Here is a 19,910-nt window from a genome sequence, read left to right as displayed (position 1 = left end):
TCTTCTCCAGCTGAACAGCCCTAACCTCTTTAGCCTTTGCTCATAGGGGAGCTGTTCCATCCCCTTTCTCAATTTGGTCGCCCTTCTCTATACCTTCTCCAGTGCAAGTATATCTTTTTTGAGATGTGGTGACCAGATTTGTGCACAGTACTCAAGGTGTGGTCTCACAATGGAGCAATACAGAGGCATTATGACCTTATGGCATTTTCCGTTTTATTCACCATTCCCTTCCAAATAATTCCTAACATTCTGTTTTCTTTTTTGACTAGTGCAGCACACTGAGCTGATGATTTCAATGTATTATTATCCACTTTGATGCCTAGATCTTTTTCCTGGATGGTAGCTTCTAATATGGAACCTAACATTGTGTGACTATAGCTTAGGTTATTTTTCCCTATATGCATCACCTTGCTCTTGTCCACATTAAATTTCATCTGCCATTTGGATGCCCAATCTTCCAGTCTCTCAAGGTCCTTCTGCAATTTATCACAATCTGCTTGTGATTTAACTACTCTGAATAATTTTGTATCATCTGCAAATTTGATTACCTCATTCGTTGTATTCCTTTCCAGATCATTTATAAATATATTGAAAAGCACCGGTCCAAGTACAGATCCCTGAGGCAGTCCACTGTTTACCCTTTTCCATTTAATACTACTCTCTGTTTCCTGTCTTTTAACCCATTTGTAATCCATGAAAGGACATTGCCTCATATCCCATGACTTTTAGTTTTCTTAGAAGCCTTTCATGAGGGACTTTGTCAAAAGCTTCTGAAAATCCAAATACACTACATCTACTGGTTCATCTTTAACTACATGTTTATCAACCCCTTCAAAAAAATGAAGCAGATTTGTGAGGCAAGACTTCCCTTGGATAAATCCATGCTGACTGTATTCCATTAAACCATGTCTTTCTATATGCTCTGTGATTTTGACCTTTAGAATAGTTTCCTCTATTTTTCCCAGCACTGAAGTCAGGCTCACTGGTCTATAGCAATTCCACTTTATCCATATCAGCCGCCACATATTCCTCCCTTCGACTTTAAGTCTTGCAATCCAATTTTTGCACTTCCTCCAGTCTCTAATATATTTTAAAAAATGTCTTGTTGCCCTCTTTTACCTTATTAACTATTTTTTTCTTCCATTTGCATCTTTGTTCTCCTAACTACTTTCACAACTTCTCTTAGCTTTTCCAGATATTTTTGCCTATTTTTGTCCTTGTGCAATCTCTTATAATTTATGAATACTAAACTTTTTTCCCTTACCTTTTCAGCCACTTTTTTTTAAAACCACAGTGCCTCTTTTCCTTTTACCTTTTTTAATTTCCCTAACAAATAGATTTTTTGCCCTTACTATATTTCCTTTCAGTTTGTCCACTGCTCTCTAGCTTAACCCATCCTGTCAATGACTCCTTGAGTTACTTTCCATTTTAACAAAATTACCCCTAGATTTATCAAAATGCTATAAATATAATGGAAATAGCACCCGCAATAAAAAAAAATGGGGAATGGTTAGGCTAAATTCCCTGCTTCTGTATCGCATACATAATTTCTGCAAGGTGTGATACATTTATTGCACCTGCACGATTTTTCGCTTCATGCGCTGATTAATACACTGCGGGCGCATCACCGGGAAAAGGTTTTTAGCGCATATGCCATTTGGGCAGGAGAGAGAGAGATAGAGAGAGAAAGAACTAGGTAGAGAGTGCAACAAGCTAGGTAGAGAGTGCATTGTACAAATCAACTCCTCTTGTACCTTTCATCAACTGAAATGACAGAAAATCTTGGGTGATGCGTACTTTCCTGTTCATATCTCTTACTATGTATGTAACCCCTCCCAAAACTATCCTCCCCAAACCCCACTCTGAGTTAAAAGTGCCCCCTCTGACAATGGTATATATAGAGAGTGACATATTGATGCCTATATAAAGGTTCTCTTTCTCTCTCTCGCTCTCCTATCCGAATTGCATTTGCAATAACACACAGCTATTACGGGCACAATGCACAGAAAAAAGGAGTAGTTATTTCTGTCATTAAAACCTATGTTACTCTATCACATTTGATGTTAGGAGCTGCTCATTTCTATTAACTTTGCCCAAACTCCTCCCACTTGCATATCAAATGTTGCATTTGCATACAAACACACGTTGCACTATTGACCCTATTAGTTTTTGTGATGGTATGAATTCTTTGCTTTGAATGAACCAGCACTGCCTGTTTTCTAATATTGTCCCACACCATCAAGTGATTTCCAACTATGACATCAGAAACAATCTTCCTATTTGTAGTTATATTATCGCTCCTTCACATGTTGGTTCTATTACCATTTGCTGGAGCAATTCTTCCCACATATAGTCCAGGATCTTCCTGCTTCTAGATGACACTGCAGCAGATGACCCAGTCAACATCAATGAAATTGAATTGACCTAGCAATAGCACTTCCCATTTCACTGCAATTTTGTAAATGTCTTCAATTAAAATTCTATCTATATCATACCAGTAAATAGATATTTCTTTCCCTCTTTCCAGATTAACCCCCATAGTACCTCTTGCTTACATCTTAAGCTCTGCAGTTCTGTTGGTTCAATGTTATATTTTTATAAAGTGCCATTCCTCCACCCTTTCTTCCTACCCTGTCCTTCCTGAATAGGTTATAGCCTGTATAACAATATCCCAGTCATGGTTCTCCATATACCATGTTTCTGTGATTGCCACTATATCCAAGTCAGCCTCTTCCACAACTGCCACTAGATATGGGACTTTATTTCCCATACTATGAGCAATGGTGTATAGGTTTCCAGAAACTGCCCTTGATTACTATTTCTCTATCAGTGTTTAAATATGGGCTTACCTTAGGGCTTTGTCCACCCATTCCTGATGACCTTAGTTTAAAGACCTCCTCATTAGATTTGCTAGTCTGTTCTGGAAGATTCTGTGTCTTGCTACTTATCCAGTTCCTCACCTGATTTACAACTTTCTGGCCTAGTTTTATACGGTCCATCTTGTTTACCAGTCTTCAGAATCCTTACTGATGTCATGATAGACAACATCTACCTTATCTCCCTGATCCTTCAGTATTGTCACCTTATTAAAGAACTCAATCAAGTTTGTCTGACAGGATCTTTTGTGCAACTGTTGTCTATTGACCTGTTATGTACTTGTTCCAAGGTGCTGTACTATCCTTTTCTTTAGGGTAGTTTCAATAATTTTACTACTGTCATCAGTGATTAACAATTACAAAGTGGTAACTACCTTTTCTTTCATAACATAATTTCTCCTCCCTAATGAAATGTTGGTTGTACTCACTATGCTTAAATACTGATCTGTTGGGTGATGTTTGCAGATGATCCAACTGCGATCGAGATTCATTGATTTGCTCTTGAGACAACAACTTAAGGGGTTGATTTTAAAAGAAACACACATGCGTCCATGTGTATGTGGTTCCCGGCATGCGCATGTTATAAAATCTGATGGCCGCGTGCATATGCATGCTAGATTTTAAAATCCATGTGTGTATGTGCAGGCGGCCTGCGATTCGTGCACGCGCAGGTGGGGGAATTTTCCAAAGCAGCACATGGCGACGCAATCAGGCCTCTCCCAGGTCCCTCCCATTCCGCTCCAATTAAGGAACGGACTGGGAGGGAACTTTCCTACACCTAACTCTATCCTTCCTCCCTCTTCCCCTCTCCTCCCCGCCCCTAAACCTACCCTAACTATCCCTAATTTTTTTATTTTAATGCTTACTGCTCCTCTGAAGCAGAAGTAATCTGCACGCGCCGGCCGGCTGCCGGCGCGTGCTTGCTTGAAACAGCGGCTAATGGCCCTGTCCCAGCCCACCCCACTCCTCGCCCAGACCTCACCCCCTGGGCCACCCCTTTTCCCTTGGCCAGCACTTCTGCACGTACTGGGGTTTATGTGTGTGGCCGGGCCTGTTGTAAAATGCGCGCTGCTTGTGCAAGGCCCGGCGACATGCGTAAACATCGAAATTTATGTGTGTAGCCCTTTTAAAATCCGGGCTTAATTATTTAAAACTCTGACTTTGGTGGATTCTATTATTTTATTTAAAAAATGGTTATAAATATATAATGTTATTTGACGGTGTTTTTGTTGTGACTATAATTTTTATATGTAAGGCCATCATTTCGATCAGTACTTCAGGTTTTTCACTGTTTCATATTAGGTTTTCTTTTGTTTTTTCATGGATTTTGTGTATTTTTATATTGTAAAATTTCTTGCAGCATCGTAAAGTGCATCTCATTCCAAGGGACTTTGTTTTTGTTATTATAATTCACTTACATACTTGTAATCCAACTGCTATCCATTTTATTTTTAGGCCTCTCAGTTTCCTCAGACTTTCAGATCTTTTGTAACCAGAAACTTACTGGGACTGTAGCTATATGAGCCTTCCTGCATATCTCCCCAGAATCCCCCCTCTCTTCTTTTATAATCTTTCATTTCTAAGCCAGCATGTAGTGACAGTCCTTTGAGTGTGGTTCTTCCAAAGCCTGGTTACAGGTATGCTTACCTCAAACCAGTAGGTATCATTGTTGCACAATTGTTGGAGATCTCTTTGCTCTAGGGGTTGCACAGCTGCCTATACAAACTTTCCAACATTAGTTTGCCACTGAAGCAGAAGCTGTGTCTCCTTTTCAACATTCTCCTGCAGTACCACTAAATCATTGTGGCGGTTCTGTCATGTATTTTGCAGTGAAGAATACAAAGTGCTTTATCATATAAAAGCAATTATTTCATTGTCTATTTTATTTTTATTTTCTAGCTTTGGCAAGCTCAGAAGATAAAGCAGGTAGGATATTTTGTTTATGTTTTAATTGTAAATGGAACAGGTCTTTATTGAAGGAAAATTTAACAGCTCTCAACACATATTCTTTTTTCTTTGATCTCACTCTGTCTATCTTTCCTTTTCTCTCTTTTTATTCATATCCACGTCTCTCTTCCCTGTTTCAACATTTGTGCATCTCTGTCCTCTTCCTTTCCTACAAATATATTTTTCTTGCTTCTGACACTTCACTCTTTTCTACAACATTTCTTCCCCTTCCTCTCTGCAATTATCCAGCGTTCTGCTCACTTCTTCCAATAGTTAAATATTCTTGTTCATGAACAATATGTGGTCTGTGACTGTAACATTCATAGCTCTGTGCTCAAAACCCCCTATTTGATTCTTTTCTCCAGTACTCTGTGTTTCTTGTAACAAATCACTTAGGTTAATTGTTTAACTTGGACTGTGTAATCCTTTTGTAACTGATCATGTTAATTACACTGTGTACTCTGAGTACCTATAATGCCCCTTACTTCCCAGCAACACCTTCTAGCCAGAGGCTCCTTTGATATAGCTTCCAGCACTGTGCTGCATCCAATGGCACTGACTAGGAGGTAGACTTTAATCTCTGAGCCTTTATAGACCCTACATCTGGGAATTCCTGCGGCTCTGACTGATGACATTATCATTGGCTTGAGATATAAGAAGGCTCAGTGCACCTAGCCAGCGCCTCAGCAACAGGTTCTCTTGTGGATTCCTTGCCTAGGTGGTGTTGTCGCACCTAATCCTGACTGTTGTTCCTGCTTGCCTGCCTGCCTGTTTACCATGTTCTTATCTCTGATTCTAGACCTTGTGTACTTCCAATCTTGCTCTGCCTCTGTCTCTCTGCCTGCCCTGGTTCCTGCCTGCCCTGCTTTTCCTCCGCCTTGGACTGACTTCTTGTTGTTGACCTGGCCTGACCTTTGATGTTGCTTCATTTGCAGCCTGCCCTGACTTTATTTATTTATTTATTTATTTATTTATTTAAATAACTCTTTTCTATACCGACCTTCATGGTTAAAAACCATATCAAATCGGTTTACACAGAACAGGGGTAAACTGTTACAAAGAGGAATCATTTAACAGAAGAATCAAAGTTGCATTCAACAAGGAGGGTCAAACTTGGAGGCTTAAGCAGCCGGAAAGATAGGGCCGGAGAGGGCAGTTAACTAAGAACATAATACAATTGAGAATTAAGGGATTGTGCTTATTAGGTACTTAGAAGAGGTACCAAGATCCATAGCTCAAGAAGAGTGCTAAGGCCAATTAGTATGTATCAGGGGAATCAGCGAAGCCTTGGCGGAAAAGCCAGGTTTTGAGTTTTTTTCTAAATGTTAGATGGCAGGGTTCCAGTCTGAGGGCTGTGGGGATGTTGTTCCAGATGGCTGGGCCTGCTGTCGAGAAAGCTCGGTCTTTGGTCGTGGTAAGATTTATTTATTTATTTATTTAGAACTTTTCTATACCGACTTTCCAATAACAGAATTACTGATCAATTCGGTTTACATTTTGAACAATAACAGATGTGTGGCTTTGGTTGGAGGGGCTTGCAGAGTTCCTTTGTAGACTTCTCTAATCCGTCTGGTGGAGGTGTGGAGTCTGAAGGGGATTTCGAGGTCAAGCTGCAGATGATTGTGGATGGATTTGTGTATTATGGTGAGAGATTTGTGTAAGATTCTGTAGTTAACTGGCCAGCAGTGTAAGTTATGGAGAATAGGTGAAATGTGTTCTCCACGGTTGGTATTGGTCAAAATTCTAGCCGCGGCACTCTGTATCTGTAGCGGTTTGGTGGTAGAGCTGGGGAGTCCTAGAAGGAGAGCGTTGCAGTAGTCAATTTTGGCAAATAGTAAGGTATGTAGATCTGTCCTGAAATCATGGAAATACAGGAGAGGTTTGAGTCTTTTTAACACCTGAAGTTTATAGAAACAATCTTTGGTCGTGATGTTGATCATTTTCTTTAGGTTTAGGCGGTTGTCGAGGATGACCCCGAGATCTCTTACATGTGTGTGTGTGACCTGGGTGTTAGGGCTGGGTCTGTGGGGGGGAGTTATCTAGGTTGGAAGAGATAAGGAGGAGTTCGGTCTTGGTGGCATTAAGGACCAGGTTTAGACTGTTGAGAAGGCTGGTGATAGACTGAAGGCAGTTGTTCCAGAAAGTGAGCAATTTTGAGATAGACTCTGTTATAGGAATCAGAATCTGCACATCGTCTGCGTAAAGGTAGTGTATTAGTTTAAGATCTGTTAACAGCTGGCAAAGGGGGAGGAGGTAGATGTTGAAAAGGGTAGATGATAAGGATGATCCTTGAGGTATACCGAGTGAAGAATTTGTAGTAGGTGATTCTTTATTGTTAATTTTGACTTTAAAGCTTCTGTTGCTGAGGAAAGAGTTGAACCATCTGTGAACTGTTACGGATAGATCTATGTCTGAGAGGCGATTCAGGAGGATGGAGTGGTTGATGGTGTCGAATGCCGCTGAGATGTCTAGAAGGACTAGAAGAAAAGACAAGCTTGCCTCCTTGTCTTTGATTGAACTCTGCCAGTCCTGACTTCAGTTTGTCTCCTCATTTCTGTTTGACATCTGTTAGCACTGACTTTAGCTTGCCTTCCAACTCTGCCAGGATTCTGGTTGTCCTGAACATAGCCAATAACATGTCAACTGCCGCCTTCCAGCGCCTAGTCCGTGCTCACATGAACTAGGCTGCACCAATCTGAAAGCAGTCCAAGGTGTTACAGTTTTGGCTGCAGTGCAACCGCCTCACCACCAGGGGTCCCTCTAGTGCTGGCTTTCCGGACAGGCCCAGTCCATCTTATCTGTCCACTCTGTGCTCTGGGTGTGTCCTTATAACCCTGCCTGCCAGTTGCCTCGGTGCTTCGGCATCGAGCTCACCTGGGCTCCCTGCTCTAGCCTTGCGCGGCCTTCGGGCCTTTCCTTGCCTTGCCCTGCGCGGCCTTCGGGCCTTTCCTTGCCTTGCCTTGCGCGGCCTTCGGGCCTTTCCTTGCCTTGCCCTGTGCGGCCTTCGGGCCTTTCCTTGCCTTGCCTTGCCTTGCCTTGCGCGGCCTTCGGGCCTCCTTCCTCGTTGTTCTCACCTGGCCTACGGGCCTTCTGACCTGCTTGCTCTGCTTACGGTGTGTGGCCTACGGGCCTTCTGTGTGTGTGTGGCCTACGGGCCTTCTGACCTGCCCTGCTCTGCTTATGGTGTGTGGCCTACGGGCCTTCTGTGTGTGTGTGGCCTACGGGCCTTCTGACCTGCCCTGCTCTGCTTATGGTGTGTGGCCTACGGGCCTTCTGTCTGTGTGTGTGGAGCCTATGGGCCTTCTGACCTGCCTTGCCCCGCTTATGGTGTGTGGCCTACGGGACTTCTGTGTGTGTGTGGCCTACGGGCCTTCTGACCTGCCTTGCCCCGCTTATGGTGTGTGGCCTACGGGCCTTCTGTGTGTGTGTGGCCTACGGGCCTTCTGACCTGCCTTGCCCTGCTTACTGTGCCCTGACCCAGCCTGAACTTAGACTCTGCTCATTGCCGCCTGCCCTGACCCAGCCTGAACTTAGACTCTGCTCATTGCCGCCTGCCCTGACCCAGCCTGAACTTAGACTCTGCTCATTGCCGTCTGCCCTGACCCAGCCTGAACTTAGACTCTGCTCCTTGCCGCCTGCTCTGACCCAGCCTGAACTAGACACTGCTTATTGCTGCCTGCCTCGACCCAGCCTGGAACCAGACACTGTTTCTAGCTTCCTGTCTCTCTTCACCTGGAGCCACCCTGCTGGGTGGTGTTCACGCCTCCTGACCGGAGCCCAAGCGTAACAGTATGCCGAAGCCATCAAATTTCCAGGGGAAGAGATGGTCTGTGTCCTGCCGGTGAGTCAACTTTTTCACTAATTCAAGATGCCTCCTTCTTTAAAGTTTTATACCTGCAATTCCTGTCAGACTTTGAATTATCCAAGCTATCAGAACTGTCTAGCCTGTGAACTTGTTGGTCAGGAACACTGGTCATGCAATAATTGCAACAAGAAAAATGTCTCTGTCTATCAGGAATGTTTGAACTGTCTGGCTCCTAAACCAGGGTGGTGGAAATGCTCCTGTCTTCCGTGTTTGTTACCACCAAGCAAACCCTGCCCCCGGTGTTCTGCTCTAGGACCAGCTGTGCCATTAAAAAAAGCTATCAGCTCTCCTAACCAGTATTCTGTTTCTGGCTCAACTAAAACAGACATTTTTGCTGGCAGTTTGTGGATAGAAAAACCCAGGACTTACCTGGCCAAGAAGGCTTCTGTGACACCAGTGCTAGAGCCTCAGGAACCGGTTTCTCTCAAACGGAGAGAGTTGATTAACTCTAGCAGGGCTCTGCTGCCCACAGCTGCTGTTGAGACACTAACGAGCACATTCCCTAGACGTCCTAGAACTGCCTGTGCCTTCTCTAAACTGCTCCTCCAGAAACAAAATAAGGAGCCTCTGAGTGTGGCTCGAGGAATCAAGCCCACAGCAGTGCTACTTGAGTCTTCTATGTGCACTGCTTCAAACCTTGCTGCTCTGCCATCTGAGCCTGTTTCATCACCCCAGGGGGGGGCCAAGCCTGCTGCATCGCCCCAAGAGGGGGCCAAGCCTGCTGCATCACCCCAAGAGGGGGCCAAGCCTGCTGCATCGCCCCAAGAGGGGGCCAAGCCTGCTGCATCGCCCCTAGAGGGGGCCAAGCCTGCTGCATCGCCCCTAGAGGGGGCCAAGCCTGCTGCATCGCCCCAAGAGGGGGCCAAGCCTGCTGCATCGCCCCAAGAGGGGGCCAAGCCTGCTACATCGCCCCAAGAGGGGGCCAAGCCTGCTGCATCGCCCCAGGAGGGGGCCAAGCCTGCTGCATCGCCCCAGGAGGGGGCCAAGCCTGCTGCATCACCCCAGGAGGGGGCCAAGCCTGCTACATCGCCCCAAGAGGGGACCAAGCCTGCTGCATCGCCCCAAGAGGGGGCCAAGCCTGCTACATCGCCCCAAGAGGGGGCCAAGCCTGCTGCATCGCCCCAAGAGGGGGCCAAGCCTGCTACATCGCCCCAGGAGGGGGCCAAGCCTGCTACATCGCCCCAAGAGGGGACCAAGCCTGCTGCATCGCCCCAAGAGGGGGCCAAGCCTGCTGCCTCGCCCCAAGAGGGGGCCAAGCCTGCTGCATCACCCCAGGAGGGGGCCAAGCCTGCTGCATCGCCCCAGGAGGGGGCCAAGCCTGCTGCATCGCCCCAAGAGGGGGCCAAGCCTGCTGCATCGCCCCAGGAGGGGGCCAAGCCTGCTGCATCGCCCCAAGAAGGGGCCAAGCCTGCTGCATCGCCCCAGGAGGGGGCCAAGCCTGCTACATCGCCCCAGGAGGGGGCCAAGCCTGCTACATCGCCCCAAGAGGGGGCCAAGCCTGCTGCATCGCCCCAAGAGGGGGCCAAGCCTGCTGCATCACCCCAAGAGGGGGCCAAGCCTGCTGCATCGCCCCAAGAGGGGGCCAAGCCTGCTACATCGCCCCAAGAGGGGGCCAAGCCTGCTGCATCGCCCCTAGAGGGGGCCAAGCCTGCTGCATCGCCCCTAGAGGGGGCCAAGCCTGCTGCATCGCCCCAAGAGGGGGCCAAGCCTGCTGCATCGCCCCAGGAGGGGGCCAAGCCTGCTGCATCACCCCAGGAGGGGGCCAAGCCTGCTGCATCGCCCCAAGAGGGGACCAAGCCTGCTGCATCGCCCCAAGAGGGGGCCAAGCCTGCTACATCGCCCCAAGAGGGGGCCAAGCCTGCTACATCGCCCCAGGAGGGGGCCAAGCCTGCTACATCACCCCAAGAGGGGGCCAAGCCTGCTGCCTCGCCCCAAGAGGGGGCCAAGCCTGCTGCATCACCCCAGGAGGGGGCCAAGCCTGCTGCATCGCCCCAGGAGGGGGCCAAGCCTGCTGCATCGCCCCAAGAGGGGGCCAAGCCTGCTGCATCGCCCCAGGAGGGGGCCAAGCCTGCTGCATCGCCCCAGGAGGGGGCCAAGCCTGCTGCATCGCCCCAGGAGGGGGCCAAGCCTGCTACATCGCCCCAGGAGGGGGCCAAGCCTGCTACATCGCCCCAAGAGGGGGCCAAGCCTGCTACATCGCCCCAAGAGGGGGCCAAGCCTGCTGCATCGCCCCAAGAGGGGGCCAAGCCTGCTGCATCGCCCCAGGAGGGGGCCAAGCCTGCTACATCGCCCCAGGAGGGGTCCAAGCCTGCTACATCGCCCCAAGAGGGGGCCAAGCCTGCTTCATCGCCCCGAGAGGGGTCCGATCCTGCTACAACGCCCGGAGAGGTGTTCCAGCCTGCTGTTTCATCCCGAGAGGGGCCCGAACCTGCTGCACTACCCCGAGAAGAGCCTGCTAAACCGGTCCTGCTGCCACCCCCGGAGGGGCTCAAACCGGTACCACTAACAGACTTTCTAACTCAGCCATCTGAGCCTGTTGAATGGCTCCAGCTGTTGTTGCCCTCGGAGGGGCTAGATCTCATCTTTGAGTACCCCCTGCTAAGATGGGACCCAGGAGGAGGGGGAGGCCTTGAGGAGGGGGTACTGTTACAGTTTTGGCTGCAGTGCAACCGCCTCACCACCAGGGGTCCCTCTAGTGCTGGCTTTCCGGACAGGCCCAGTCCATCTTATCTGTCCACTCTGTGCTCTGGGTGTGTCCTTATAACCCTGCCTGCCAGTTGCCTCGGTGCTTCGGCATCGAGCTCACCTGGGCTCCCTGCTCTAGCCTTGCGCGGCCTTCGGGCCTTTCCTTGCCTTACCCTGCGCGGCCTTCGGGCCTTTCCTTGCCTTGCCTTGCGCGGCCTTCGGGCCTTTCCTTGCCTTGCCTTGCGCGGCCTTCGGGCCTTTCCTTGCCTTGCCCTGCGCGGCCTTCGGGCCTTTCCTTGCCTTGCCTTGCCTTGCCTTGCGCGGCCTTCGGGCCTCCTTCCTCGTTGTTCTCACCTGGCCTACGGGCCTTCTGACCTGCTTGCTCTGCTTACGGTGTGTGGCCTACGGGCCTTCTGTGTGTGTGTGGCCTACAGGCCTTCTGACCTGCCCTGCTCTGCTTATGGTGTGTGGCCTACGGGCCTTCTGTGTGTGTGTGGCCTACGGGCCTTCTGACCTGCCCTGCTCTGCTTATGGTGTGTGGCCTACGGGCCTTCTGTCTATGTGTGTGGAGCCTATGGGCCTTCTGACCTGCCTTGCCCCGCTTATGGTGTGTGGCCTACGGGACTTCTGTGTGTGTGTGGCCTACGGGCCTTCTGACCTGCCTTGCCCCGCTTATGGTGTGTGGCCTACGGGCCTTCTGTGTGTGTGTGGCCTACGGGCCTTCTGACCTGCCTTGCCCTGCTTACTGTGCCCTGACCCAGCCTGAACTTAGACTCTGCTCATTGCCGCCTGCCCTGACCCAGCCTGAACTTAGACTCTGCTCATTGCCGCCTGCCCTGACCCAGCCTGAACTTAGACTCTGCTCATTGCCGTCTGCCCTGACCCAGCCTGAACTTAGACTCTGCTCCTTGCCGCCTGCTCTGACCCAGCCTGAACTAGACACTGCTTATTGCTGCCTGCCTCGACCCAGCCTGGAACCAGACACTGTTTCTAGCTTCCTGTCTCTCTCCACCTGGAGCCACCCTGCTGGGTGGTGTTCACGCCTCCTGACCGGAGCCCAAGCGTAACACAAGGGCTCACCATACTAAAACATGACAGTTTGCTGAGACCATGAGCTCTACTGATGTGCTCCTGCTTGAGTTCTTGCAGGGCCTGTTGTGTACTTTCCAACAGCAGCAGCGTCACCTGGAACACATTACTGGACTTCTGCAAGACTTTACCCTCCACATGAATGATTTTCAATCTGTCAGGCTCACAGCCTCTCCTGCCCCTGCTTTAACAACAACCCCTGTACCAGCTGTTACTTCACCGGTAGCTAGACAACACTTATCACCGCCACCTCATTTCTACAGAGAGCCCAAGGCTAGTTGAGCTTTTATTAGTCAATGCTTTATCCAGTTTGAACTACAGGCAGCCAGTTTTGCTTCTGACTGGGCCAAAGTGACATTTATTATTTCACTACTTTCTTGCCAGGCCCTGGCTTGGGCTTGTTCTTTATGGGAGAGGAATGATTCTGTCTTCGCTGACCTCCAGGCATTTTTAACTTAGTTTAGGAAGTTGTTCAATGAACCTGCCACAGCTTCTTTGGCAGTTGATGTGTTGCTCCACTTATGTCAAGACCTCCAGATTGTGGGGCAGTATACCATCCAATTTTACACCCATGCTTCTGAGGTCCATTGGAATGAAGAGGCACAGACAGCTGTTTTCAGAAAAGATAAAAGATGAGCTGGCCAGCTGTGAGACTCTTGCAACCCTAAATGACTTTTTCTCATTGTGCCTGAAGGTGGATATTCACTTCCAAGAATTAGCCCTGTAGCGTGACACTCAACGACTTAATGTGCACCTGGCACCCAAGTTCCAGAAGCCCATGATGGCTCCGGCCTCGCCCTTGCCACAGCTCTCTACTGGGGAAGAATCTATACAACTGGGACAGTCTAAACTACCAGATGAGGAAAAGTGCTGGTGGAGGTCACCGAATCTTTGTCTCTACTGTGGATATCCTGACCATTATGTCTCCTCCTGCCACAAGAAATTGGGAAACTTCAGAGCCTAGGATTAATGGGGGAGAGACTGTTCTATGTACCATTCACCCCTCTCCAATGCAGAAAATTATGCTACCTGTATCCGTGGATTCTGGCACCTTGAGCTTCTGTACCGAAGCACTCTTGGACTCCAGGCCTGCTGGTAATTTCATAGAGGAGGATCTGTTATAGTAATTCCCCATACCACTGATTTCTCTGAAGAAACATATTTGTATCTCCTCAGTAAACGGGGAACGTTTGCTAGGGGTCATTTGTTACATCATTGAGCGCATGACTTTAAAAGTGGGACTGTTACACAAAGAATGCTTCTCTTTCTTTGTACTTCAGAAGTCAGTGAACCCTTTGATTACTTTGGCTGCAAGAACATTGTTCAGTGATTGGAGTATGGATATATTCGCTCTTGGAGTTTCCAGAACTGTTGGCAATGAGAATATCCTTCGGTACATCTTGCTTCTTCTGACTTTCCTGTGTTGCTTGGGTTGCCCAGGGCTTATACCTCATTCATTGATGTTTTTAGTATGAAACTGGCCAAAATCTTAAGAACATAAGAACATGCCATACTAGGTCAGACCAAGGGTCCATCAAGCCAGCATCCTGTTTCCAACAGTGGCCAATCCAGGCCATAAGAACCTGGCAAGTACCCAAAAACTAAGTCTATTCCATGTTACTGTTGCTAGTAATAGCAGTGGCTATTTTCTAAGTCAACTTAATTAATAGCAGGTAATGGACTTCTCCTCCAAGAACTTATCCAATCCTTTTTTAAACACAGTTATACTAACTGCACTAACCAAATCCTCTGGCAACAAATTCCAGAGTTTAATTGTGCGCTGAGTAAAAAAGAACTTTCTCCGATTAGTTTTAAATGTGCCACTTGCTAACTTCATGGAGTGCCCCCTAGTCTTTCTATTATCCGAAAGAGTAAATAACCGATTCACATCTACCCGTTCTAGACAGCTCATGATTTTTTTTTTTAATTCTTTATTTATGTTATTTTCATTTCACATATACAGGAAAACATAAACAGTTCAGATGATAACAAATACATCGATAATTCTCGAAAGTAATTTCAATTAAGAAATCCATCTTAAATTGTACATCTGAACTCCTAAAACAAAACATCAACTTTCATTAGGACAAAAAAGAGGCTGATTAAGGAACTAAAGTAACATATGGAGATATTATCTGGAAATATAATAATAAGTAAACCATAACCTAGTCAATTGGACTACTTACATACATATGCCCTGTTAGTTACTACTATTTGGTATTACATTTGAAGGAGATGACTCTGCTATAGGTACTACTGCTGAAACCATAGATTGTTGGGCCTCTATAAATTGTTGAATCTGATCAATCTGAAAAAATACGTATGCATGTTCTCCCTTCTTTACTTCACACCTACAAGGATACCGTAAAAAGAAAGTAAATCCCAGTGAAATAATCTGTTGCCGTAAGGCTAGAAATTCTCTTCGCCTGGTTCTAGTGATTGGTGCTAGATCCGGATACTATTTTACTACTTGACCATGAAATCTTGTAGGAAATTTCTTAAAATATGTTTTCATTATACTGTTTATATCTTTAGTTGTTATGAATGATACAATCAGTGTATTCCTATGCAGGACATCTAAATTTGAATCTTCTTAGAAATTAGTAAGATCTACAGGTACTGGGGGTCTCTGTGTTAGGAAATAACATTTATTAATAGGAGGAATTTCTTCCTCAGGAATTAATAATATTTCTCTAAAATACTTTTTTAGAGAAATAAATGGAATTTCCCCTAGGACCTGAGGAAAATTAGTTATCCTTACATTTAGTTGTCGTGCACGGTTCTCTAACATCTCCAAGCGCCTTGCACTAGCCATCTGATCTTTAATTAGACAAACATTAACTTTCTGCAAAGATTGTATATCTTTTACATTCTCATTTACTCTATGTAATAATTCATTACTTTGATTTTGGACAGTAACTAATTTTCCTTGAAAATCTGAGGACACACAATCAATCTTTCCTTCCAATCTAGCCACAGCTGTACTTAAGTTGTTAACTGCTTGCCATATCGCTTCAAGCGTTACCTTTCCAGACAAGGGTGGAATTTGCAGGAGTTCATTTTCTTTACGGACAGATGTTCCCTCCTGTCCTGCTGCAGACTCCCCTTCTTGGGGTAGCGGCAGGATTGTTTCATCGTCCGTACTGCGTTGTGCTGGAGGTGGGCGACTATCTGGGCTGAGGGACGCTTCTTCTTGGGAACCACACAAGTCTCCATTCTGTGTGGCTCCAACAGATTCCTCAGCTCCCTTATTTTCCAATTGTGTCAAGAATTTATTAATTTCAAGTTGAGTTAGGTTAGAAGAAATAGGTGCCGAGGGAAACACCCTAATGTTCCCCTTTCTCTTTGCAGGCATATTCCAGGGATTCCAATATCTTGACTACTAGGTAGGCTATTCCTATAACCCGGGAGACTGTGCAAGAAATTATTTAAGCAGCATAACCAGCAAATTCAGCAAATTCAGACTAAGTCAGACAAGGGGTGTGTGCGGCTTGGCGGCAGTGCCGCGCGCCGCAGGGAGAGTGATTTTTATGGTGATCTTCCGGCGCCTCCCTCTGATGTCAGGAACCAGCATTTCCCCCGGCACAAATTCAAAGAAGGTAAAAGCTTCGTTTTTCCTCTGCACTAGGAAAAAATGTGAAATGTCTCTCACCGGCAGCCTCCAGAGAAACGCTGGAGGAGTGCAGCTTTATGCTGATCTTCCGGCGCCTCCCTCTGACGTCAGGAACCAGCGTTTCCCCCGGCACAAATTCAAAGAAGGTAAAAGCTTCGTTTTTCCTCTGCAATAGGAAAAAATGTGAAATGTCTCTCACCGACAGCCTCCAGAGAAACGCTGGAGGAGTGCAGCTTTATGCTGATCTTCCGGCGCCTCCCTCTGATGTCAGGACCCAGCGTTTCCCCCGGCACAAATTCAAAGAAGGTAAAAGCTTTCTTTTTCCTCTGCACTAGGAAAAAATGTGAAATGTCTCTCACCAGCAGCCTCCAGAGAAACGCTAGAGGAGTGCAGCTTTATACTGATCTTCCGGTGCCTCCCTCTGACGTCAGGAACCAGCGTTTCCCCCGGCACAAATTCAAAGAAGGTAAAAGCTTCGTTTTTCCTCTGCACTAGGAAAAATGTGAAATGTCTCTCACCGACAGCCTCCCCAGCTCATGATTTTAAACACCTCTATCATATCCCCCCTCAGCCGTCTCTTCTCCAGGCTGAAAAGTCCTAACCTCTTTAGTCTTTCCTCATAGGGGAGCTGTTCCATTCCCCTTATCATTTTGGTAGCCCTTCTCTGTACCTTCTTCATCGCAATTATATCTTTTTTGAGATGCGGCGACCAGAATTGTACACAGTATTCAAGGTGAGGTCTGACCATGGAGCGATACAGAGGCATTATGACATTTTCCGTTTTTCACCATTCCCTTTCTAATAATTCCCAACATTCTGTTTGCTTTTTTGACTGCCGCAGCACACTGAACCGACGATTTCAATGTGTTATCAACTATGACGCCTAGATCTCTTTCTTGGGTTGTAGCACCTAATATGGAACCTAACATTGTGTAACTATAGCATGGGTTATTTTTCCCTATATGCATCACCTTGCACTTATCCACATTAAATTTCATCTGCCATTTTGATGCCCAATTTTCCAGTCTTACAAGGTCTTCCTGCAATTTATCACAATCTGCTTGTGATTCAACTACTCTGAACTAGAGATGTGAATCGTGTCCTCGATCGTCTTAACGATCGATTTCGGCTGGGAGGGGGAGGGAATCGTATTGTTGCCGTTTGGGTGTGTAAAGTATCGTGAAAATCGTTAAAATCGTGAGCCGGCACACTAAAACCCCCTAAAACACACCCCCGACCCTTTAAATTAAATCCCCCACCCTCCCGAACCCCCCCAAATGCCTTAAATTACCTGGGGGTCCAGCGGCACACTAAAACACGGCACACTAAAACACTGCACACTAAAACCCCCTAAAACCCACCCCGACCCTTTAAATTAAATCCCCCACCCTCCCGAACCCCCCCCAAATGCCTTAAATTACCTGGGGGTCCGTAGCCTTAAATTACCTCCGTAGCGGCGGTCCGTAGCTAAATCGGGGGAAGGGGGAGAGCAGGAAAAGCGGCACACTAAATCGTGTAGTCTTCAGCCGGCGCAATTTTGCAAAATGGCCGCCGCAAAATGGCGGCGGCCATAGACCAAAACGATTCGACGCAGGAGGTCGTTCCGGACCCCCGCTGGACTTTTGGCAAGTCTTGTGGGGGTCAGAAGGCCCCCCCAAGCTGGCCAAAAGTTCCTGGGGGTCCAGCGGGGGTCCGGGAGTGATTTCCTGCCGCGAATCGTTTTCCGTACGGAAAATGGCGCCGGCAGGAGATCGACTGCAGGAGGTCGTTCAGCGAGGGTTCCGGACCCCCGCTGAACGACCTCCTGCAGTCGATCTCCTGCCGGCGCCATTTTCCATACGGAAAACGATTCGCGGCAGGAAATCGCTCCCGGACCCCCGCTGGACCCCCAGGAACTTTTGGCCAGCTTGGGGGGGCCTCCTGACCCTCACAAGACTTGCCAAAAGTCCAGCGGGGGTCCGGAACGACCTCCTGCGTCGAATCGTTTTGGTCTATGGCCGCCGCCATTTTGCGGCGGCCATTTTGCAAAATTGCGCCGGCTGAAGACTACACGATTTAGTGTGCCGCTTTTCCTGCTCTCCCCCTTCCCCCGATTTAGCTACGGACCGCCGCTACGGAGGTAATTTAAGGCTACGGACCCCCAGGTAATTTAAGGCATTTGGGGGGGGGTTGGGGAGGGTGGGGGATTTAATTTAAAGGGTCGGGGTGGGTTTTAGGGGGTTTTAGTGTGCAGTGTTTTAGTGTGCCGTGTTTTAGTGTGCCGCTGGACCCCCAGGTAATTTAAGGCATTTGGGGGGGGGGGTTCGGGAGGGTGGGGGATTTAATTTAAAGGGTTGGGGGTGGGTTTTAGGGTGTTTTAGTGTGCCGGTTTTCCTGCCCTCCCCCTTCCCCCGATTTACGATTTTTGACGATTTAAAATATATCGGACGATATTTTAAATCGTCAAAAAACGATTCACATCCCTACTCTGAACAATTTTGTCTGATCTGCAAATTTGATTATCTCACTCGTCGTATTTCTTTCCAGATCATTTATAAATATATTGAACAGTAAGGGTCCCAATACAGATCCCTGAGGCACTCCACTGCCACTCCCTTCCACTGAGAAAATTGCCCATTTAATCCTACTCTCTGTTTCCTGTCTTTTAGCCAGTTTGCAATCCACAAAAGGACATCACCATCTATCTCATGAATTTTTACTTTTCCTAGAAGCCTCTCATGAGGAACTTTGTCAAACGCCTTCTGAAAATCCAAGTATACTACATCTACCGGTTCACCTTTGTCCACATGTTTATTAACTGCTTCAAAAAAGTGAAGCAGATTTGTGAGGCAAGACTTGCCTTGGGTAAATCCATGCTGACTTTGTTCCATTAAACCATGTCTTTCTAAATGTTCTGGGATTTTGATGTTTAGAACACTTTCCACTATTTTTCCTGGCACTGAAGTCAGGCTAACCGGTCTGTAGTTTCCCGGATCGTCCCTGGAGCCCTTTTTAAATATTGGGGTTAAATTAGCTATCCTCCAGTCTTCAGGTACAATGGATGATTTTAATGATAGGTTACAAATTTTTACTAATAGGTCTGAAATTTCATTTTTTAGTTCCTTCAGAACTCTGGGGTGTATACCATCCGGTCCAGGTGATTTACTACGCTTCAGTTTGTCAATCAGGTCTACCACATCTTCTAGGTTCACCGTGATTTGATTCAGTCCATCTGAATCATTACCCATGAAAACCTTCTCCAGTATGGGTACCTCCCCAACATCCTCTTCAGTAAACACTGAAGCAAAGAAATCATTTAATCTTTCCGTGATGGCCTTATCTTCTCTAAGTGCCCCTTTAACCCCTCGATCATCTAACGGTCCAACTGACTCCCTCACAGGCTTTCTGCTTCGGATATATTTTAAAAAGTTTTTACTGTGAGTTTTTGCCTATACGGCCAACTTCTTTTCAAATTCTCTCTTAGCCTGTCTTATCAATGTCTTGCATTTAACTTGCCAACGTTTATGCATTATCCTATTATCTTCTGTTGGATCCTTCTTCCAATTTTTGAATGAAGATCTTTTGGCTAAAATAGCTTCTTTCACCTCCCCTTTTAACCATGCCGGTAATCGTTTTGCCTTCTTTCCACCTTTCTTAATGTATGGAATACATCTGGACTGTGCTTCTAGAATGGTATTTTTTAACAATAACCAAGCCTCTTGCATATTTTTTACTTTTGTAGCTGCTCCTTTCATTTTTTTTCTAACAATTTTTTTCATTTTATCAAAGTTTCCCTTTTGAAAGTGTAGCACTAGAGCCATGGATTTGCATACTGTTCCTCTTCCAGTCATTAATT

The 19,910-nt window shown here is 47.0% G+C and overlaps 1 protein-coding gene across 1 annotated transcript in view; it reads left to right on the top strand.

Moving 5' to 3' along the window:
* SFXN5 (sideroflexin 5) overlaps nt 1–19,910 on the top strand; it is a 932,409-nt gene that overhangs the window by 201,370 nt on the left and 711,129 nt on the right. The window contains exon 4 of the mRNA XM_029594581.1: nt 4,776–4,802. Within this exon, the coding sequence (XP_029450441.1) occupies nt 4,776–4,802 (27 nt within the window). The remainder of the gene's footprint in view (nt 1–4,775; nt 4,803–19,910) is intronic.

Source organism: Rhinatrema bivittatum, chromosome 1, assembly GCF_901001135.1.
Source record: "Rhinatrema bivittatum chromosome 1, aRhiBiv1.1, whole genome shotgun sequence".
NCBI lineage: Eukaryota > Metazoa > Chordata > Amphibia > Gymnophiona > Rhinatrematidae > Rhinatrema > Rhinatrema bivittatum.
Note: the sequence above shows the minus strand (reverse complement) of the source record. Positions and strands in the feature narration are given on the sequence as shown.